The 22,957-nt window shown below is 53.3% G+C and overlaps 2 gene segments (V, D, J or C); both read left to right on the top strand.

Annotated features, from left to right (window-relative positions):
* LOC108403386 (T cell receptor beta constant 1-like) overlaps positions 1 to 19,688 on the top strand; it is a 38,376-nt gene extending 18,688 nt beyond the window's left edge. The window contains 6 exon segments of the C gene segment in view: positions 13,918 to 13,933; positions 14,637 to 14,680; positions 18,088 to 18,474; positions 18,905 to 18,925; positions 19,077 to 19,183; positions 19,456 to 19,688. Of these exon segments, the coding sequence occupies positions 13,918 to 13,933; positions 14,637 to 14,680; positions 18,088 to 18,474; positions 18,905 to 18,925; positions 19,077 to 19,183; positions 19,456 to 19,476 (596 nt within the window).
* On the top strand, positions 5,251 to 11,253 carry LOC108400760 (T cell receptor beta constant 1-like). The segment is given in 5 exon segments: positions 5,251 to 5,352; positions 9,585 to 9,971; positions 10,405 to 10,422; positions 10,573 to 10,679; positions 11,009 to 11,253. Coding segments are annotated over 5 exon segments (582 nt in total).
* Positions 19,689 to 22,957: the final 3,269 nt, after the last annotated feature.

The raw sequence follows: 22,957 nt of genomic DNA, 5'->3' as shown, positions 1-22,957 counted from the left end.
GCGATGGTGCTGCCATACTGCGTGCGGTGTGAACGCTTGGCCATTTAATTCCTTCTCCTCTCTGGACTGGATATTCTTCCAGTGACGCAGACAAGAAAACAGATTCAGAGAAGCTTGTTAGTTCACCACGCCCCTCAGCCAGAGGGTGGTGGACCCGGGGTGCGCTCCTCCTCAGCCTGGCCCCAAGGCCCAGGCTCTCTCTGCCCCTCCTCGCCATCTCTCCTGCTGCGACCACTGTCTGAGATGCTGACGGGCCTGTCGACCTGGCCCTTCAGGGACTTTCCAGCCCTTTCTCTGCCTCCTGTGCTTCACGAGGGCTCTGGTCTCCTGCCCACCTTTGAGCGCTGTGCCTTGCATCACATCAGTTGCTGACCAATACCTCTCCTGACTTCCCATAGCTTTCAAAACAGAGCCTGAGCTCCTCCCCTTGGGGATGCAGGCCCCGTGCTATTCCGGCCCCACCGCGGCTCCGTCTGCGCCTCTCCTCTCCTCCCCTCTCCTCCCCTAAGTGCCCCACGGCTCAGAAGTCCTGGTGGCCCCTCCAGCAAGCTGTGCGCCTCTGGCCTCTAGCTCTGGACACCCCCAGTCTGTCTGGCTTGATGCCGGCCTCACCCACCCCTTCACTCGCCTCAGGAAATCCTTTCCTGCCTCTTCCTTCTCCCAGTCCCCCGGCCCCCACCCCTGCCCTGGCCCCGGGGCCCCCGCTGGTCTGGGAGAGGAGTCCTCCTGTTCTGTCCTTACCTCCATCACATTCCTGCTCCTGCTGCTTTGTAAGCATGGAGGCATCTGCCTTGGCAGTCGATGGGAGCTCCTTAGGGAAGAAATCTTGCTTTACTCATCCCAGTGTATCTAGTGATTAAGCCATGTCTGGAGTAAATAAGCCCCCAGTGACTGAATGAATAAAGTGTGAGCCAGGAGTGAAAGGAAATGTATGTATGGAAGAAAGAGCCTTCCAGAAGAATGTTCTCCAAATGTGGTCCAGTCCCGGGACAAGGGCACCTGGGGATTTAGGAGGAATGCAAATTTGGGGGTCCCACTCCAGACCTACAGAGTCAGAGATTCAGAGATGGAGTCCAGCAACTTGCATTCTAGCAAACCTGCACGTCCCCAGAGGCATGCTAAAGTTGAGGACCAGTGCGGGAAAGGGGTGCCTAGGCCAGGACTCTGCGAAAACACCTCAGCTAACATCTTCACTAACTGTATTCAGGCACCATGATAAACCTTTACACACACTATCTTACCTACTTCTCACAAGAGCTCCAAGGTAGATGTTGTGTTATTTCCATTTTACAGATAAGGAGACTGGAATTTAAAGAGTCTCAGTAACTTGCCCAAGGTCTTACAGACATAAGCAAAGGGCCTGGGTGGCAGCCAGGCTCCAAGAGGTGGGCTTCCCTCAGCAGATTCAGGTGCCAAGGAAGCTACCAGAGCCCAGAACCCAAGAGAGAAGGAGGCCTGGGCACTGGTTCCAGTCATGCATGACTCGGGGAGATCCATGCCAGCTCTTCAGATTTCAGCTTCATCTGGGAGAATTAGGACAGATTTTGGGTTGAAATGAGTCTGTTAATGTGCCTGAAAGGTTTCAAGAATTACACATATGTAAGATGTTATTTGCATATCTCCTCCCATATCACAACACACCCCTAGAGGAAGGCACATAGGTAACCCGGGTTCCCTCCTGTCCCCGGGTACACTAGCCACGTCCTTCTAACCCCCTCAAGTGGCCACGTGGAGACTACAGCTACTTAGGTCTAAAAAAAAAATTTTTTTTTTAATTAAATAAGGAAAGGCTGCCCCCTGCTGCCAAAGTAGGTGAATGACCCCGCCCAATACCTGCCTCTAAACTCCGTTTACCAAACAAAACTGGGCATACCGACAGTGTGACAGTGGCAAAGCTGGGACAAATCCATCGGGATTAAAAGCTGTGGTGCCAGGACAGAGTGGTACTATTCTCTGTATGACCAGACAGAATAAAGGCCCTCAGCAAGACAGTCAAAAGGAAATTTACTTAGAGGATAGATTACAGATAGGCAAAAGGGGTAAGACAGAAACACATACGGAAGTAGATCAAAGTACATCACTGCACTGATGAGCGTGGAAAGGGAGTAAAGAAGAGTCCTCGCCACGTTCCGACTGAGAAAAGCAATCCATGATCTTTTATTCAGGTATATGGTAGTGCTGTGAGATCTGTCCCTGTTCCTGAGTTAAACAATCTCCCCCTTTTTCTTTTTCGCCTAAATTCTAAGAGCCATGCTGTTGCACCCAACTTGGGGCACCACCAGATAGCACTCTGACATTCTCCACGACTGACACCTGACCTTTTCCTTGCCAGGGGATGAGAAGCAGTCCCTGCCACCAAAATGGATATACCCAGGGTAACTTTGTGCTTGATGGTTTATCTAAATACAAATTAATAAACTCAATCCTAGAGATTTTTAACTCAGAAGATCATGGGGACTACTCAGAAATATGCCTTTTACACAAACTCCCTAGGTGATCAGAGACTCATTAAGCAACCCTAGGACCATGAAACAGCTTCTTAACATAAACTGATCTTCTTTGGAAAAAATAATGACTTTGTAAATTAAACAAGTAGTGTTTTTTAAATAGCAGATTTCAAAATATTACTTAAAGTATTATTTTGTTGTTTTAGTTTTCTTTTAAATTTTATTAATATAAATTTGTTTTAAGTAGATAATAAAGCTATATAGCTCAAAAATTGAAACAATACAATGAAGTTGACATTGAGTGGTTACTTTTATTTTCACTCTCTGTCTACTTGACTCATTCTTAATAAGTAATCACCTTTATCCCCCTTTTGTATCTTTAAAATGTTAATTTATGCAGACTCAGCAAACAAAATTATAATTTTTATTTTCCCACTTTATTATTATTATTATTATTCCAATTTTACAGATAAGGAGACTAGAATTTAAAGAGGCTTAGAAATTTGTCCAACGTCTTATAGACATCAGGTAGTACATGCTAGCCTACTATGCTAGCATATTTTTCCCAATTTTAATGTATCTTAAAGAAGTTTCCATAACAATATGAGATATTTTCATTTTTTTCTTAGCACTGAATAGTACTCTATTTTCTGAATGTGTCACAGTTTATTTATCCAGTCCCTTACCAGTGGGCACTTGAGATTCTCCCAATCTTTTTGCTATCCCAAATAATGTAAATGTCTTCAAACATTTTTTATTTGTATGCAAGAATAATCACAGGATACATTGCTGTATGTGGGATTTATGGGTGAAGAAGTAAATGTGTCTATAATTTTTATAGATGTTTCCAAATTGCTCCCCATAAGGTTAATACCATTTTGCACTCCTACCATTAATCTGTGTGTAAGTGCATATTTCACCACACACTAACCAATAGAATGATCTTATATAATTTAAGTTTGTCTATCAAACTGATGGAAAGTGACACTTCAATACAGGTTTAGTTTGCATTTATCACTGCAAGATTTTTTTTCTTATGGTTAGCACAATTTGAATTTCTTGTTCTTTGCCCTTTTTATTGGGCTGCTGAATTATTTTCTTATTGATTTCTAGGAGCTCATCATATATTGGGGAGATTAACCCCTATGATGAGAATTGCAAAAGATACTCTTATATAGTTGGTTACCTTTTAATTCTGTGTATATTTTTTCTGTATAAGTGGGTCATCAATATATAGTCAAGTTTGTCTTTTTTCTCCTCTAGATTTTGAGTCATAGTTTGAAAGGTAATAAAGGAAGAGCCATCCAGTGAAGTGAGATTTAGGTCCCTCTGCTGGAGGCTAAGTTTCAAGGACACATCGTGCAGGAAAATAAAAGATCTAGCAGCAACTTAAAATGTGTCTACCCTTCAGGGAAAAGAAAGGAGGGCTGGGACGGTGATCACGTGGCCATGCACTTGTACCTGAGTGTTCCCTAGACTCCAGGGATCCAGTTCTCCACATCCTTTCCCTAACTCTGGTGGCTGAAGTCCTCACGGGGAACTGACACACAGGTGAGCCCCCCTCAGGCACTCCCAGGTGGGAATGCACGGGACTCTCAGCTGCCATTCTGTCTGTACACAGGAAAGCCCTGCCTCTGGCCATTTTTCAGACTCCAGACTATCTTAGGAGGTCAAAGTTGGGTCAAAGGGACAGAGTCTGGGTAATGTGACCTCTGAGTGACACAGCCCCAGGGGCAGGCCCAGGGCAGAAAGGGGGCTGCGGCTTCTTGGGAGGGTGGTACCCCGCTGTGACGACAGCTGGCAAAGGGGCAGCTGTGGGGAAAACCAGCCCCTGCAGCAGCCAGCCTCACAAAGACACACAGCACTGAGGAGCTCTGAACTCCTGAAGACAGGGCCTGGGGGTGAGGTGGGAGCCCCTGGCCTGGTCCAAACCCCGCCCCTGCCTTGTACTATGGGAGTGACGTCACTGCAATGCCTGCCCGCCAATGCCCACAAGGGAGCAGCTGCTATGGTGGTTCCTTCCAGGCTCTGAGGGGCAGGCCCATGGGAGGGGCCGTTTTTGTACAAAGCTGTAACATTGTGGGGACAGGGGCCACGGTGATTCAACTCTATGGGAAACCTTTACAAAAACCTTGCTGCCCATCCCAGCGCCCAGGGTCCCTCTACTTCTCCCCGGGGTCACAAGCCCACAGGCAGTTGGGCCAGAATGCCTCCGCCTCACCCCAGCCCACCTGTCAAGCAAAGGCCATGGATAAGGACAGGTGGGCCAGAACCGAAGCCTCCAGGCAGGGAGGCCAGTTGTGGAAGAATGCCTCAGTGGCCTTCCAGGTAAAGGATGCAGGGAGACCCCTTCATCCCAGCCCCCACAGAACCGGCACAAGGCCGGTGGGAAGGAGCCTGGGGGCAACCTGCTCTATAAAGGGAGATGCCAGAGGTGCCCCCATTCTCTGGGGATGCAGTCATGGGTTCTGGGAGCCTGCCCACTTGTCCAAGCCTATATCCTTTAGGTGGACCCTCAGAAAGATTGGAGAAAGGGGCACAGGGCCCTCTAGATGGACTCCAGCCATGCTCTGTGGGCCCAAGAGTCAGAAGTCAAAAATACTGTTCTGTGCAATATGTCTGACGCACAGGAGAGGGTTCTTTACCCTGAGGCCTCCAGATGCCACCAGGGCCCTCTCCCCTCTTCACGCCTCACCTTTGTTTTCCTCCTTCCCCACATCACTGTGTGAACACTGAAGTCTTCTTTGGAGAAGGCACCAGGCTCACGGTTGTAGGTAAGACAAGCTGCAGGTCCTCCCAGGCTTCTCACAGAGGAAACCGGGTCTGAAGTGCCCGTTTTAGAGTAGCTATATTCTGATGTGTTATGACTATAACTTCGGCCCAGGGACCAAGCTGACTGTTGTAGGTGAGGCCGGGGTCTCCAGGGTGGGTACGAAGAGGGGTTCTCTATCTGGGAAACATGGGAAGGAAGAGAGGACCCAGGCCCCGGGGTCCTGGCTGAAGAGACTTCAGCTCCATGTCTGAGAAGGAGTTTGTAGGGGGGGGTCCCTGTAAGGGCAAAGCTACCCAACCACCTGGAGGGCCTCTGGCAGCTCAGAGCCAAGCTCAGATGTTACAGCAGAGAAGGGGCAGACGAGGCTGCTGCCCTCTGGGATGGGACCTGGGAAAGGTGTGCGGGAGAAAGCCGGAAGGTGGTTCATGAGCCAGAACATCGGCCTGGCTTCCCTCACTGACAGAGACTCTCGGTAGGAGCTTTGTATCTCTCCTTGCTCTGGGTTTCGTAGGAGGCCACCCTGTGTCTCCCTTCTTCCAGCTGTCCAGGGCCCTGGGAAAGCTCTGGGGGGCATGGAGAGTGTGTGCAGTGGGGCTGGTGGCTCTGGGAGGAAAGGGTAGAAGCCCCCAACCTCTGCCTGGATCCCAGCTGCGCTCAGCGCACAGGGGAGGTTCTGAAGTATATTCCAGGAGGCTGTGCTTTGAAGACATCCTCTGTTTTGGGGAGGGAAGCCGGCTCACTGTTATAGGTAAGCGGCTCCGGACTGGAGGGCTGGGACCAACAAGGAAGCGCAGGGGTCCAGATGCAGCCCCACTTTGGATGCTTGGCTTAAAGTGTGTGTTTACTGGAGAGATTTGAATTCTTGGTGCAGACAGGAGGGCACAGCCTCCATCTCTGATAATTTCACACGTCTCATGATAATTGTCTGTGCCAATGCTTACCTAAGAGGGGGTCACCTTATCCACCTCCTGACTCCTTGAAGGGTACCCCAGCATGGCCATGGTAGATGGGAGAATGCCTGGCCTTACAGCTGTCATGATCCTGCCATTTTCTTCCATTGCACAGAAGGAGATGGGCACAAAGGGGACATCACACAGGGCCAAATGGCCCTCTGGCCACAGCATTTCCAGTTGCGCAGTTGTCCCCAGTGCCATATTCTGAAGCTAAATTTCTGCAGAGGAAAGGGAGAGGAAAGCTGGCAGGCAGGCTTGGGGAGGAAGGAATGGTTGGCGGCAGGCCAGTTTTCCTACCAGCCTCTAGTGCTGTGTAACTAATGAAAAACTCTTCTTTGGCAGTGGAACCAAGCTCTCTGTCTTGGGTAAGTGAGAGGCTTCCCTGGGGATGGTGTATTGTAAGGCTGTGGCTCTGGAGGGCAGGGGCCTAGGATGCAGCAGGCAGAAGGCCCAGAGAGTGTGGTGAGTGGGGTAGGTGCCAGAGCACCTAGAAGCTCTGGGTGGAAACCAGCTTCTGGAAGGAAAGCACCCCGCCCCCCACAGTGGTTCTGGGGTTTGCCACACTCATGCTGTGCTGTGGAGCAACCAGGTTCAGCATTTTGGACACAGGACCCGACTCTCTGTCTTAGGTAAGGCACAGGGCTGGGGTGGAAGGGCCTGTGTCCCTTGGACTGGAGTCTGTCTCTTTCCAGCCCTGGTCCCAGGAGGCTTCTCTGGAGCCTTGACCGTCCCTTCCCAGTGGGGCTTGGATGAGTCTAGTCTTCAGTCAATGATCTGCCCCCTCATTCTTTTCCAGATCATCCTTCCTTCTTATGAGCATGGATCTGCCCCTCTTAAGCCTCACCCACTTTCCTCCCTTTCCCCATAGTCCGTGTAGGCCTTTCTCCTATTGGAATCCCTTTGGCCTAGAGCCACGCATGCAGGCACGCACCGCTGCCAGGATGATTCGTCTCGCCCTCCAGCGGGGGGTCGGGGCGGTTTCCCCACAGCTGTCTGCAGCTGTGCTCCTATAATTCGCCCCTCCACTTCGGAGCTGGCACCAGGCTCACCGTGACAGGTACTGTGGCCTCCCCCTGCCCAGGGGGTGTCTGTTGGACCACACGATCAGTTTCTGAGAAGGGAGTGGGATGCAAGGACAGGATTCGGAACCAACTGGGCCCCTGGAGCCCAATGCCCTCTCCTCCCTACCCAGAGCCTCTGCAGCCGCCTCTGCTGGCATTGCGGCTGCTCCTCGCAGAGGGCTGTGCTCAGTCTACAGGCTTTGTGCATTCTTGTCATTTCACTGTTCCCCAGAACTCCTCTCGTTGCAGCGTTTTTAGGGGTGTATTGTTCTAATTCCCCTTTCTTATCTGATCCTGATCTCCATTTTTCTTCCAATTCTAACTGCAGCTCTGCACTGTGGGCTCTTGGTGAACAGTCTTGTCTTCTCTGTTAAAATCCTTTCCAACACCTACCTGCTGCTCAGAACCCTGTCCTCGCCTTCACGTCCTCCTTCCCTGTCTCAACTGGTCTCCAAAGGTCCCATGTGTCCTCCTGACATGGTTGAGGGCTCAGGAGTTGGTGGGAACCAGGGTGGAGGCTGGGGAGGTTTGAGGAGTGTGCCTGAGGCCCGGGGGAGCTTCAGGGGGCTTCTGGGGGACACTGTCTTGGTGGGGGTCAGGGGACAGAGCTCCGAATAAGCCATTACAACTGGAAACTTACCCCACTTAGCAACAGACAAGATATAAAGAAAATAGGCAGGGGGCCCCATTTTCTCAAACTTCTGAATCTGTGCTGGGTACAAGGGTAAGGGGGCCTCTGAGACACTGGAACACCATTACCATACTTGGGGGGAGGCAGACAGGCTGGAGGAGCAGGGCATGGAGGGGGTGGGGCTGGGCTGGAGATGAAGGCAAGGCCAGAGGAATAGACACATAGGTCCTACCGGACTGGCTGGCTGGAGCAGGCTGGGCCCTGCAGAAGGGGCACATGACACAGAGCATAATGGGGACTGGAAAGTGTGAATCACTGGGATTCACAATGCCTGGATTTGAGGGGTGGGGATGGGGTTCATGCAGTTTGGGAAGTGAGCTTAAACTGTCTCAGGCTCTCTGAGACATACACAGCAGAAATAAAAATGCCAACCTCTTGGGGTCCTTCTACTGCAAGGGACTAACTTACATGGAAATCTTGTGTAAAGGAGTCACCTTACTATGACCTTTTCATTTCTATTGTTTATCATCACCGTGCCACGGAGCTTGCCTCTTTCCAAACCTGTGTTTCATTTTCCCATCAGAAACATTTCCCATATTTGGATAAAGTGGAAGCATCTGGGTTTGCCATATTTCTGCTCCAAAAACTCATTCCCATGGTCAAAACACGAGGGCACAGTTCATTCTGGGAAAAACAAAGGAGGGAGCTAGAAAGATGGACGTGGTTTCTTCTGTCCTTCCAGGTCTTCACATGAGGTCATGCCTTCCAATGACTCTAGAAACTCCCTCCTGGCTGTCGGGCATGCAAAAGGGCCCAGGGCCTTACAGCATAAATCTTCTGACGCAATGGTCCCAGGCTTCGGCATTTGTTCACACACAGCAACCAAACTTGGACTGCTTTTAAAAAGGCAAAGCTTGGCTGTGAAGTAGGATTCCAAAGCTGGCAGACACTGGAAAGAAGAAAGGGTTCAACTCATGGGCGGTGTCTCTTTAGGGGTTACAGCCATCCTGGGCAAGCTGCCACATACCCAGTGGGCTCCAGGACGGCCAGAGGCTGCTTGTCTCCTTGAAGCAGATCACACATTTTTTTTCTTTTTTAAGTGAAAGGGTAAAGCAGATAGCCAGGTACAATAGGAAAGTGTCTCTTCTAGGCAAGAAAGGCTACTTCTTATATGTCCAAATAGACAAACACATATACCTTGCACTAAAAGGAAAAGGATAATTAGAAAGAGTCAGTTCAGTTCCCAGGATCATGATGCTTAAAGAGGATCTTCTGCCTAAAAATCCAGGTTCGTTCAACTCTGCTGTCATTGCTGTTAGGTCTAAAACATTAGAAAGTTGTGCACCAAAAAGGGCTTTGAAAGAGGAAGAAAAAACATTTTGGAGAGATAATCAAACAAGGCCCTAAGTATGAGATTTTGCAAAGAAATTCAGGACATAATGCTATGGTAGTGTGACATGGAGGTGGTCGGCGGTGGGTATCCAGGGGTCACTGAGAGAAGCTTAAGAGCTGAGCGAGAATGAACAGAGAATGGGACGGTGATTTCCAAACACACAGAAACTCCCACACAGTTTTGCTTTATGACAGCCTCCTTCCCAGCTCATGCCCTTTCACACACACACACACACACACACACACACACACACACACTCTCACAGCCCCTACTAACCCGGACAGCTCTCAGCCCACCCTGGTCTCCCCACCCCTCTTCCCTTCCAGACGACCTGAGCAAGGTGACCCCCCCCAAGGTCACCGTGTTTGAACCCTCCGAAGCAGAGATCTCCCGCACCCACAAGGCCACCCTCGTGTGCCTGGCCACAGGCTTCTACCCCGACCACGTGGAGCTGAGCTGGTGGGTGAACGGGAAGGAGGTGGAGAGTGGGGTCAGCACGGACCCTCAGCCCTACAGGGAGCAGCCCGACCAGAGCGACTCCAGCTACTGCCTGAGCAGCCGGCTGCGGGTCTCCGCCGCCTTCTGGCGCAGCCCCCGCAACCACTTCCGCTGCCAAGTCCAGTTCTACGGGCTCACGGAGGAGGACCCGTGGCCGGAGGGCCGGGTCAAACCCGTCACCCAGAACATCAGCGCCGGTGCCTGGGGCAAAGCAGGTGAGCGGGGCCGGGAGGCCTGCGCAAGGAGCCGTGGGGGCAGAGAAAGGGGGTCCGGGCAGGAGACCCCCGGCACAGACACGGAAACTGGGGACAGCATGGGGACACTGCAGCCACCCTGACGGTGAGCGGGGCCCCTCGGGCACCCCTCCCCGACCTGCGGCCCAACAGAGCCAGCAGCTAGGGCCCCCTTCCCACCGGCCTGGCCGGCTCAGCGTCTGGGTGCCACGCCCCCCTCCCCTTCAATGACACCAAGTACCACGGAGTCCAAGGATGACGTGGCTTCTTTGGCACAACAGGAGAAAGACGGTGCTGGGACTCTGGTGGGGGGCTGGTCTGAGCCTGGGAGTCTGAGCTAACACGAGGCTGCTTAGCTTTTAATCCGCTGTGGAAGATGGAGACTCACCCAGTTTTCTCCCCCTCTCTCCAGCAGACTGTGGCTTCAGCTCAGGTGAGTGGCCCCTCCTTTCCCTCTCCGTCTCCCATGGCCTTTGCTCTGGAACCAGCAAATGAAGAGCCCATGGATGCTGGGAGGTGGTGGTGGGGGGACCAGAGATACCTGCTCCACAGGAGCCTACCTGCTCTCCCTTCCCGCCAACAGCGTCCTATCAGCAGGGCGTCCTGTCTGCCACCCTCCTCTACGAGATCCTGCTGGGCAAGGCCACCCTGTACGCTGTGCTGGTCAGCGCCCTGGTGCTGATGGCCATGGTGAGGAGCAGGGCGGGACGGGACAGGCAGGTTGGAGGTGACCCCAGAAACACAGCAACTGAAAGCAGGAGTATAGGGACCCTTCCAGGACCAGAGGTGGGCAATAGAGGAAGAGGGAGGTTTACCCACCTGTCCCGGCAAACACCTTGTCACTCCGGGCCTGCAGTGGAAGAGCCATGGGGGAGAAGCCAAGGAGCAAACAGGGTCTCTTAAAACCCAATGAGCTATCTGGGGAGCCCTACTATTTGTCCTGGCAGAGGACCATCCTCCTTTCTGTTGATCCCTACCACCCCTGGCTCCTGGTAACCCCCAGACCTTCTCTTTTCCAGGTCAAGAGAAAGGATTCGTAATGCCAGCTCAGAGGTGAAGCCAGGAGCTTCTAGACAGTTGTTTTCCCGGTATGGATTCTAGCCGGTGCTTCAGAAGAGCTGTTCTCACCTCCTATCTCAACATCCACCTGCTACGTGCATGCACGCCTGGATGCTCATGTCCCAAATCTCCCTAGCCCGGGGGGTACCCTAGCATGACCACATTGACTGAACAAATAAAAATGGCCTGTTCTGGCTTGACTCTGCCTCGTGAGTGTGTAGATGTCTCTTCTGCCCATCTCTGGCCTCCCACGTGACTCCAGTCAGAATAAAACAAAAGGTATTCAAGGAAAGTGTGATCTCTTCAGGAACGAAGGGCAAGGGGCCCAGCCTGTCGCTGGCACTGCTCCTTATTGTCACGGGGAACTTCAGTAAATGTCAAATGTAGTAATGAGAGTGAAGAGGCTTAATCTGGAACAGCCTAGAAAAACAGTGCTACCGATAGGAATATTCCGTCCCACCTGGACAAAGGTGCTCAGAGAAAGAGCTGACCTATACAGGTATGTCCTCCCACCCAGTGATCATGTCTCCATAGCTGACAAAGCTTGGTCTCATATAAATCACCCACATTCCTTTTGGCTATCTCACTGAGTATACTACTGGTCCTTATTTGTCACCAAGTAGGTTTCCCAGCTGAGAAAGAATGCACTGACTTGGAAACTGATTCTCAGTGGCAGATGTTTCTTCCAGTTTAAGTTACAAATGCGCTTACAGATTTCTCTCTAGTGTATTAAATGGGTGTGAAAATGTCCCCTGATCACTCCTGGAAGGATAGAAGATAAAGGTCTCTAAAACAAAGCAGCAGCCTTACTGCTATTTCTAGAAATCCTTCAAGGGCTCTTTCTTGTCTCACTGGCACCATGGGGATGTGGTCCAGAGTCCTTAGGGTGGTATACATGTCCTGGCAACTGTCCTCTACCTCCTTATCCCACACATACTGCACTCCCAGGTTCCCCTGAGCCACTCGCCTTCAGGCCATTTTGTGCCCCTCTACCTGGAAAGGCATAGTACTCTGACTCCTGCTTACCCTAAAAGATTCAGCTCCAATATCTTCCCCTGAAGGAGCCTGCTCAGAAGCTTCCTTGCCCCTTCCTCCCTTGAGGTTGGCTTAATTGCACTCTGTATTTTGCAATCATAGTGCCCTGTGCACACCTCCTTCATGACACTTACCACAACTTGATGGAAGCTACCTCTTCACTTGTCTGACACCCCCCTTTGGCTGTCAACATATTGACAAGGAGGGGTTTTATTAGAGTATCCTGTATTTGGCATAGCACCTTGGTTCAGTGTTGGTACACAATAAATCAGCTCTGAATAAATGAATGAATAAATGAACCCCAAGTGAGCCAGCTCAGGAGCAGGTATCACCATAAGGCCTACTTGAGACAGCCATCTACACTTCCACTTAGAAGACTGCAGACCACAGCCTTATCTCTCTATTGCAACACAGGGAGGCATTCATGTGTATGCACACATATATACAACACGGATAGACACATACATGTGTGTATATGTATTTACATACATGCATGTGTGCACTCACTCACTCATTAAGCACACACCATTGCAATGTTTTGCTATTAACCTTCCAGAAAATACAGATATCCAAGTCATAGCCCTCAAAAAGCTTGCTTATTCATGAGGGGGATAATTCATGAATAGAAACAGTTGAAATACAAAGGGATGCTTTGAAATCAGAGGCATGAACAGGAGCCCAAAGGACAGGGTCAGGTACTTCTGGGTACTTCCATTTAGATGGGTGCAGGGTCAGAGGTGAGAGTAAGAAAACATAAGGCTGAAAAGGTAAGTTGGTGCCCCCCTGGCCCCACTCTGAGGATGGACTTGTATCCTTGCAACCAGCATGGGGTCTGGCACATAGTAGCTTGGACTTTGTTCAGGACGCAGTGGGGAATAACAGAAGTTTCTGAGCAGTCTGTCCTGGTACCATGCGCTGCCATCACCTGCTCTATAATCACACCTCTGGCTCCTCCCACCCTTCCTCCCTATAAATGCCTGGCTATGCAGGTGGGCGCAGTGAGTCCCAGAAGGGAGACCTCATGACACAGAAGAACTCCTCAGAGTGGTTTATGTTCCAGGGAGGGGACTCTCTGCTCCTCCCTGCACCCCACCCCGCAGCACCAGGACCTTCCCCAAACCCCTCCCCAGTTTACATGTGCTCAGAGTTTGTCTTTTCCCAGCCCCACGCAATCAGACCAGGCTCTGCCACCTGCGCTTCCTGCCCTTGCCCACTGGTTGGGGGAAGGGACCAGAGGGAAGGAAACGTTTTTGTATCCCTGTGTAACATTGTGGGAGCTGGGGGGGGGTCCACAATGATTCAGGTAGAGGAGGTGCCTTTACAAAAAGCCCTGCCTTAGAAAATGTCCCTGCCAAGCCCAGGGAACACAGCTCCCAGATGGGACAGCAGCCGGGGGAGGTCTCTGGAGCTGGTCCCTGCTGTGGTCTGGCAGGGGCCTGGACGCCACGTCTACTTCTGCATCTCGCTGCTCCAGACTCAGCTTCCAGGAGCATGAAGGGCCAAGTCGTCGTGGAGAGTGGGATTATCATGCAGAACTTTTCATAAAACTTGCCCTTGGACAAAGCACTTACATGTGGGGTCTTTATTAAGGACTTACAACAACCCAGTGGGAAAGGTATTACCCCATTTTTCAGGTGAAGAAACTAAGGCCAGAGAGGTTACAGGTCATGTAAGTAGTAAGAAGCAGGGTCTAGCCTGGACCACTTCCCACCCCAAGCCCAGCCAGCACAACCTCCCCTTCAGATTTCACATCCACTGCGCTGTCCCCAAGCCAAGGTGGTTCTCCTCTGCAAACTGGAGTGACCTCATGCAGTGTCCAGATTGCTGTGCCCAGCTAGTTCTGGAGGTGGGGAGAGAGAAGCCCAGGAAGGAGAAGGGTACACCCTCAGCCTGTGCCAGGAGGGTGGGGAAGGGGGAGGAATTCGCTGCAATCCCCTTACCACTGTGCTCCTACAGTGAACAGCACTTCGGGTCAGGGACCCGGCTCACAGTGCTAGGTAAGAAGGGAGGAAGGGTCGGCTGCCCGGCCAGCAAGCCCCCCTGAACCCTCTAGGAGTGGGTGCTGGACCCTCCTGGGGCCCCAGCCACGAAAGGTGGAGTTTGCGCCTGGGGCCCCAGGACTGTGCAAACACCGCGCAGCTGTACTTTGGGGATGGTTCAAAGCTGACCGTCCTGGGTAAGGAGGACAGCGGGAGGGCCTGGAGCGCTCCTTGGGGTTGGGAAGGGGAGAGGTGGGCTGCGCCCCCCTCCGTTTGGGGCTGGGCGCGGGGCCGGCGGGCGCTGGCCGGGACTCCTGGTTCCAGGGGCTGGTGAGCGATGGAGCGCTCGGGGCTGGGGGCGCCCAGGGCCGGGCCAGGGCAGCAGGCGACGGCAACGCCGGGTTTTTGTCCTGGGGCTCAAGGATGTGAGCACAGACACTCAGTTTCGGCCGAGGCACCCGGCTGACTGTGCTGGGTAAGAGGGGTGCCCCGGGGCGCCGGGGCGGGAGTGGGGCTCTTCGGACGCCAGCGAGTGGCCAGGTCAGTTTTTGTGTTGCGACCAGGCGCTGTGCCAAAATACTCAGTACTTCGGCCCGGGCACCCGGCTGTCGGTGCTAGGTGAGCGCGGGCCAGGGGAAGCGGGGACGGACGCGGGTTTTTGCGCGCGCCTTGGGGGCCGTGGCCCGGGCCCGGTACGCGCCTCCTGGTGCTCGGTGAGCGGGCGCGGCGGGTGCCGGCGGGGAGCTCCGTGGCCTTCCTTGACAGCCGCCGCCCTGACCTCCGGGCCAGGCAGCCGGCTGACCGTCGTGCGTAAGGGCAGCGGGTGGGCTCGGTGTCATGCCGGCCCCGGCCCCGCTCCCGGGCGCTGGAGCCCGGCCGGGACGCAGGGAGGAGGCAGCTGGGGTGCCGGGGGTTTGGGCGCGGGGCTGGGCCGCCGTGCTCCTATGAGCAGCATTTCGGCCCCGGCACCAGGCTCACGGTCACAGGTGAGGTCTGCCCGTCTCTCTCCCGGCCCGGCCCTCGGTCCCCGGAGGTGCGTGGCGGCAGCTGGGGCGCGCGGCGCGTTCTCCGTCAGCGGGGGCAGCTCTGCAAGTGAGGCGAGGGATGGGCGCTCACTTCTGTGGAGCAGGGCAGAGGGCGAGGCGGCTCCGGGGCTCCCCCACTGCTTTATTTTTCCTGAGGTATTAGGGACAAAGTGAGCGACCGAGGAGATGATTTATTTGTAGGACTCTGAGAGCTGCCAGATTGGAGAAAAATGCAGAAGGGAAAGCCTGGGCTGGGGGAAGGGCAGGAGGGGGTGTAACTACTGTACTGGGGGAGGCGGTAGCTACAAGGGCAGGACACAGCGGGAAGGAGCCCGGGATGGCAGGCACCCAGCTGAGTGGGCTCCTGGGAGCTGCAGGTGGAGGGCGCAGTGAACAGAGCAGGAGGAGAAGCAGAAGCCCGAAAGACAGGCGATGAGCATGAGTCTGTACGTAACAAGATCAAATCACACCGCGGGTTATTGATTTAATGTTTAGAACCCTGGATTTAAAATGTAAGATTTTAAGATTTTAAACCCTGCCTGTCCTTGCTAAGCCTCACAGCCTGAGGGCCAGGGGTGTGCGTGCAGCACCCACTCCTGCCCATGAGCTTGGACTGGAACCTCAGCGCTGGGGTGCACCAGCCCCCACATCTGCCCCCTCCCCCAGCTTGAAGTCTCCCTCCTTACTCGAAGTGTTCGCACTTAACCTGCCCAGATGGTGCAGGAAGTTCACAAAAACGTAGTACAATGCAGATATTTTGCTGGGGAGGGGAGGAACATTCCCAGGGGATCCTAGGCTCTTAGGTATGGATATGCCACCTGGTGATGAGAACCTTGAGGCCATAGAGGGGAAGAAACTTACAGTACTGCTACACTAACCTGGGTTATTTGACAACAACAAGCACCGTTTGTAGTTAGACTGTCATTAAGCAGGAGCCAATGGACCTTAGGCTAAAATATGCCCAGAGGAAATGCTACATTCCTGTGATCAGCCAGGGTGGAGAAAGACCAAATAAACCCAGGTCCCAACTCCCGGCTTTGGGTAAATTAATCTGTGTGAACCTTGGTTCCTTCTGCCGTATGTTATCGACAAAACCTACCACGTAATATTGCTATGAGGATTATAGAGAAGTTACAGGTAGAGTGTCCAGCAAATGGTGGACTGTTGTAATTTTGTGCTTCCCTTCCCCACCCTTCCCCTAGATGGTCACTGGGGAGGGAGGGAAGAGGCTGAGGCCAGTGCCAAAGGAGGGACAGGATTTGGCATGTGGATAATGGAGTGGACAGCTGGGTACTATGAGAGATGGATGGGGAATAAGAAAAACATAGGATAAACTTCACAGTTCTGCCTGAGGGCAGTCCAACCCTCAAGCAGAGCATATGCAAACAGAATCTCACTAATACACACACTTACTTGGCATAGGAAGCCCACCACGCCTACATGGAGGGGTAACTGGCCTGCCCTCCCCACAGAGCTAAGCACAATGCCTTTCTCAGCTCAGACAGATAGTGAAGGTTCTGGTTCTGTCTGTCCCGCCCGGCATCCAGCTGCATTGCGGGCAGTATGGCACCGAGGAACTCTTGCAGACCTTATGACTGTCCTGTTGCAGTCCTGGCCAGCCAGGACAGAGCAGTGATTAGCCAGGTTGGAGCTGCAGAGAGGGGAGCTGAATGGTAGGAGGCATTTCATTTTCGAAAGGAAAATGCAAGGTTCTTGTTAAAAAATTATTTAGAATTTCCAAATGGTGATGGCACCATTAAACCAAGAGTGGGCCCTGCTTAGCAGAGGGTCCTGTGCACAGTGACACACCCATGAAGCTGGACTTGGGAGTTAGGTCTCGGCCACAGAAATGTGAAGTGTCAGAAGAACATTTTCTCCGTCTTCCAGGCTAAACCAGATTCTCATAAGAAAGAGATTTCTTCATTTTCACACAATTGCTCAGAAACAAACTAACAAACTCAATGGGAAGCAAAGAGCAGGATAAACTGAATGGAGGATGAGCCCAAAGGAAACGAGGCAGCTGAGGGAGAAGGCTGCGGGGACACGAATGGGAGGACCTTCACCGGAGGCCCTGGGACTCTGCAGAGGCTCAGGACAAAACTCGGGTGGAGACAGCTGGTAGCAAGAAGATGCTGCAATGATCTCAGATGCTTATTAGGAAGTTGGCTGGTAGGTGAAAGTGTAACATTTGGAAGCAAAGGAGCAAAGAAGGTTGAACTGAAATGAGGGGCGATTGCTATCTGTCTGAGCTGATGAAATTCAGGGGCACCTGGAGGGAGAGGAATGGCTAGAATGACCTCGCAAGCCACCGACCTCACATCCTCATGAGCACGCAAAAATAGGGCACCTCAGCATGGCCGTCTGAGGAATAACCCCGCACCCAACATGACACGCTGGATCCCAGTTCCCTTCTACTCCTCAGCCCCTTAGGTTCAGATAGAAATAACCCGGCCGAGGACAGGAGCTTTCTGAACCCTTACATCGCTGAGTCTCTGTAGCCATTCTGGAAAGCCAGTGCTGTGATTCCCCTTCACAAGGGGATGCAGAGAAATTAAGAGGCTGTCTAAAAGTCACACCAATGCACAAAGTCAGTTCTAAGATTTAGGTTCTGTCATTTGGATTCCAATCCAGTGGTCCATTTAAGTAACTACCCCATAGTATAGTAAGAAGTAGACAGGTAAGCTTTTATTAATGGAGAAGAAACTAAATAATGTCAATGAAGGGATGTTGCTCAGAATGTTAGGCAGTGCCATTAATAGTGCACCTTAGGGGGCTGGAGAGACAGTAGACAGTGCCTGTTCGTAGGGAGACTACAAAGGACAAGTAAGGCCCAAGGAGAACAAGCCCTGGAATACGGGATGGTGAGCCCCAAACAGCAGGACCTTCTACCACATAATTCTGTTTATGGAATTCCCTCCCCTAGACACACATGCACTCACAGCCCCTATGAACCCCAATGGTTCTCAGCCCACCCTGGTCCCCACCCCTCTTCCTTTCCAGATGACCTGAGCAAGGTGACCCCCCCCAAGGTCACCGTGTTTGAACCCTCCGAAGCAGAGATCTCCCGCACCCACAAGGCCACCCTCGTGTGCCTGGCCACAGGCTTCTACCCCGACCACGTGGAGCTGAGCTGGTGGGTGAACGGGAAGGAGGTGGAGAGTGGGGTCAGCACGGACCCTCAGCCCTACAGGGAGCAGCCCGACCAGAGCGACTCCAGCTACTGCCTGAGCAGCCGGCTGCGGGTCTCCGCCGCCTTCTGGCGCAGCCCCCGCAACCACTTCCGCTGCCAAGTCCAGTTCTACGGGCTCACGGAGGAGGACCCATGGCCGGAGGGCCGGGTCAAACCCGTCACCCAGAACATCAGCGCCGGTGCCTGGGGCAAAGCAGGTGAGCGGGGCCGGGAGGCCTGCGCAAGGAGCCGTGGGGGCAGAGAAAGGGGGTCCGGGCAGGAGACCCCCGGCACAGACACGGAAACTGGGGACAGCGTGGGGACACTGCAGCCACCCTGACGGTGAGCGGGGCCCCTCGGGCACTCCTCCCCGACCTGCGGCCCAACAGAGCCAGCAGCTAGGACCCCCTTCCCACCGGCCTGGCCGGCTCAGCGTCTGGGTGCCACGCCCCCCTCCCCTTCAATGCCACCAAGTACCACGGAGTCCAAGGATGACGTGGCTTCTTTGGCACAACAGGAGAAAGACGGTGCTGGGACTCTGGTGGGGGGCTGGTCTGAGCCTGGGAGTCTGAGCTAACACGAGGCTGCTTAGCTTTTAATCCGCTGTGGAAGATGGAGACTCACCCAGTTTTCTCCCCCTCTCTCCAGCAGACTGTGGCTTCAGCTCAGGTGAGTGGCCCCTCCTTTCCCTCTCCGTCTCCCATGGCCTTTTTTCTGGAACCAGCAAATGAAGAGCCCATGGACGCTGGGAGGTGGTGGTGGTGGGGACCAGAGATACCTGCTCCACAGGAGCCTACCTGCTCTCCCTTCCCGCCAACAGCGTCCTATCAGCAGGGCGTCCTGTCTGCCACCCTCCTCTACGAGATCCTGCTGGGCAAGGCCACCCTGTACGCTGTGCTGGTCAGCGCCCTGGTGCTGATGGCCATGGTGAGGAGCAGGGCGGGACGGGACAGGCAGGTTGGGGAGAGAGGGTAGAGCCTCACAGGATCAGAAGGGATCTCCAAGCCCTGAGAACCGCCCACCTCAAGGACATTATACCCTGCCTGCCAAACTGGGGAGAAAGCACAGGGCGCAGCACCGGAGGACAAGGAGAATCCACCCGCCCTAACCCCAAGTCAGGCCTCAGGGTCTGGCCCCTGTGACTCCCTCCTGCTGGTCCCGGCCCCTGGGATGCTGACAATGTCCTCCTCTCTTCTCAGGTCAAGAGAAAGGATTCCTGAGACCAGCTCCAAAAATGCATCCTGAGTCATTCCTAAGCCTCACCCTGGATTTTTCTTCACATGCTTCCACTCTGTGTTCGTAACAAATTATTCTCTCTCCCTCTCCATTCTCCTTCCTACATGGGTGTATGTCCCTTCTCTCTGCTTCCCTTGAGCTCATCGACCCTGAATCTGAAATAGACTAAATCAATAAACATGTCGTGGTGGGCCTAGTTGTGTCTCAGTATCTGTGGAGTTCTGCCCTTCCAAGGTTTAAGGAAAGGCCCAGCCCTCAGGCACACAGAGTGACCAACCTCCTTTCTGACCACAGCTGCTTCCCCCTGTTCATCCCGGCGGAGGACACCCCCTGGGTCCATACGCAGGCCCCACCTCTGGGCCCTAGAACACCTGCATGAGGATGAGCACGGGAGAGCCCTTCGCCCACCACCGCAGGGGCAGAGCCCAGGGCAGGCCTGTGGGCTGGAAGGCCTCTCATTCTGAACTCCAGAGTCAAGTTTCATTTATTGGGCATTTAGGTTTTATCTGTGTCTGTTCTGAACACCTCCATCTTATCTCATTTAGGGATTTTGGCATGAGATTAGTTCTACTCTGCTGGTCTAGGTCCTAAAGCCACAGAGTAGAAACTATAGGCATGGGAAGCCTGGAGATTTCACAGAGGCGGGGCACATGGGGTTGGGCCCTGGGAGTGGAATGGAGAGGGCAGCAGGGCCCAGTGGGGCTGCGGTCTACACCCAAGTAGCCCTTCTAACAGGCTCTTTCACTTGAGGGGAGGAGAGCAGGCCACCCCACAGGCACCAGAGCAGAGACAGTTCTCCCAGGTAAACATGCTACACAGCAAATGTTGCCAAGTGGGGAGCGATGCCATTGGAGGAAGGAAGGCCCAGAGAGTGAGAGAGGCTGTGGGTAAGGTAGCTGAGGCAGAGGTCAGAGGTGAGGGCGAAGTCTGAGAGCTGATGGACAGTGGAGATGGAGTCCCATATTGAGGGCCTGCTTAGCTCCAGACCTGGGGCTGGGCACTGGTACACCATGGTTCCAGTTAACTCCTCAGTGACCCCAGAAGCAGATGTGGCTCCTCCACTGTATTGGTGAAGAAGCCACAGTTCTTATATCAAATGACTGGTAAGCTGTGGAACTGTGGCACGTTCATCTGAGGATGAAAACTCAGGAAGCTTTTCCGAGTGGTGACTGGGAGGGTGTGATCATCACGGGGCATCACTGGAGCAGCTGCCCCCAAACCCCAGCACAGGACCCACAGCACAGACCCAACAGCCCTGGTTCCTGAGTGTAATTGTTTCCTGGCACTGCTGTGATAAAGAACCACAAATCTGACAGGTTTAAAACAATAGAAATTTATTCTCTCACAATTTCAAAGACCAGAAGTCCTAAAATAAAGATGTGGGCAGGGTCACAATCCCTCAAAGGCCCCGGGCACAGTCTGTCTTGCTTCATCCTACGTCTGGTGCCCCTGGCACTCCTCTGCCTGTAGAAGCGTCCCTTCAGCCTTATACCTACTTCACGTGACCTTCCTCTGGTGTCTCCATGTCTAAATTTCCCTCTCCTTTTTCTTATCACGACGTGAGTCATTGATTTAGGACACATCCCAAACTCAGAAGGTTTTCATCCTGAGATCCTTGACATTTACATCTGCAGAGATCTTACTGACAAATGAGGTTACATTCTGACGTTCTGGGCGGACATAAATTTTGGGGGGACATTCTCATAATGCTCACTCCCTGAGTCTCCAGGAACTGGAGATGAGGGGTTCTCTGGACCCAGCTCACCCAGGCCAGAAAAGGATACCACACAGGGTAGGGGCGGCCTGGGAAACTTATCACCTGCCTGCAGCTTCCCAGCAGTGATAATTATCTCTAGATTTTTCAACTGCAGTATAGTTTCTTATTTGTTATTACTCGTTTTTATAATGGATACAAAAGTCCCAAAACCAAGGAGACAGGGTTCAGGCCTTAGACCAGCACCCACAGAAGCAGGGCCTCCCGCTCTGTGAATGTGTGTGTGGTGACTCCACAAGGTGGGCCGCTGGCAGATGAGGCGATGCCTCAGAGAGGACGGGTTGTGGAGCCACAGGGACAGGCACGGAGGCAGGTCGTGCATGTAAACTGTGAGCAGGGGCTGAGGAGGAGCACAGCAAAGATCAAAGGGAGGTGGGAAGAGGATAGCCCCTCAGGGGAGGGAAGTGGGGTCTGTGGGCTTGGGGTTGTCACCCTGGGGACCCTGACAGCAGGGGCACCTGCAGGTGGGGGGACATGGAAGGCGTTTCTGTCAGCACCGGGGATGGGAGGGTGGAGGATGCAGGGCGAGGGTGTTCCACGGTGATGGACAAAGGGCAGTCCTGTGGAGGGCAGACAGGTCAGGGCCCTTCCCCCACTAGCTCAGGGGACACGGTAGAGATGGAGGAAGTCATCCGCAGCATCTGGTCCCTGCCCGCCACCCCACGTGACCTGGGGAAGGCCCCCTCCTCCCAGGTCTACGCAGCCATTTCGTTGTCCCTCTTAGAAGAGGCTCTGGGTAGTTAATCTCTTTGGCCTCTGCCTCTGCCACTGAGTTTAAGCAGATCCTCTGGACCAGTCCCAGGCGTCCCACCCATTCTTCCTCAGGTGAAACTGAGCAAAGATGGGTTAGATGCTGGGCAAGCACACGGTTTATTGTACAAATGGGGATAGTATTGAGGGGGCAGGGAGGAGGGGCCAGAGGAGTGATCTGGGGTCACCCTGCAAACCAGGCCATAAGGCACTCAGTTCAAGGGGCTCTGGATTCAGGGTTATTTTGGGTAGGGGATCCCTAAGGCAATTCTTCACTGGCCTGGGTCTGGCTACTCACTCCCATCTCAAGCCTCATCTCAGCCTCATACCATTGAGGAAATCCGGGGGCAGAATGTAGTCAAGCTGTGAACTCCACAGGTGAGGCCGGAGCAGGGGCAAAGCATGCATCTTGATTGAAGAGACTTAGAGCCCAGCATCTCAGGAGGCATGCTCAGGGTGCCCAAGCTCTCACCATCCAATGGGGCACAGCTGACTCCCTATGAATGGCGCTCCAGGAGAGGGACCTCAACCCTTCAGCCATCAGAGATTCATTCAGAAATCAGGAGGAAAAGGAAGCCTCCAACTGTCAGGCGATAATGGGGATGTCCTGGTGGAGGACTGGGATTCCTGGGGGGAAGTACAGCTCAGGCCGCTGTCACTTGCCAGGAAGAATTCTCCATCAGCACCAGTACCCATAAGGCCCTGCAACCCTGCCTGCTGCACGGCGCATGAGTGAGAGAGAGAAGAAAAACAAAAAGGTGATAGAACAAGAGAGGCTGGGGAAAGAGCAATGGTTCCTGATAGATACTGATATCTCCATTTCCTGCCCTCAGTCATTTCCCTCTTTTTCTTCTTCCATAGTGATCCAGGGAGGGGCAGCCTGACTGGTCTCAGCCCCGAACAGCCTGTGTGACACACAGGCCCAAATGTCCCACACAGGA

The sequence above is a fragment of the Manis javanica genome, chromosome 6 (genome assembly GCF_040802235.1).
Source record: "Manis javanica isolate MJ-LG chromosome 6, MJ_LKY, whole genome shotgun sequence".
Lineage (NCBI taxonomy): Eukaryota > Metazoa > Chordata > Mammalia > Pholidota > Manidae > Manis > Manis javanica.
Note: the sequence above shows the minus strand (reverse complement) of the source record. Positions and strands in the feature narration are given on the sequence as shown.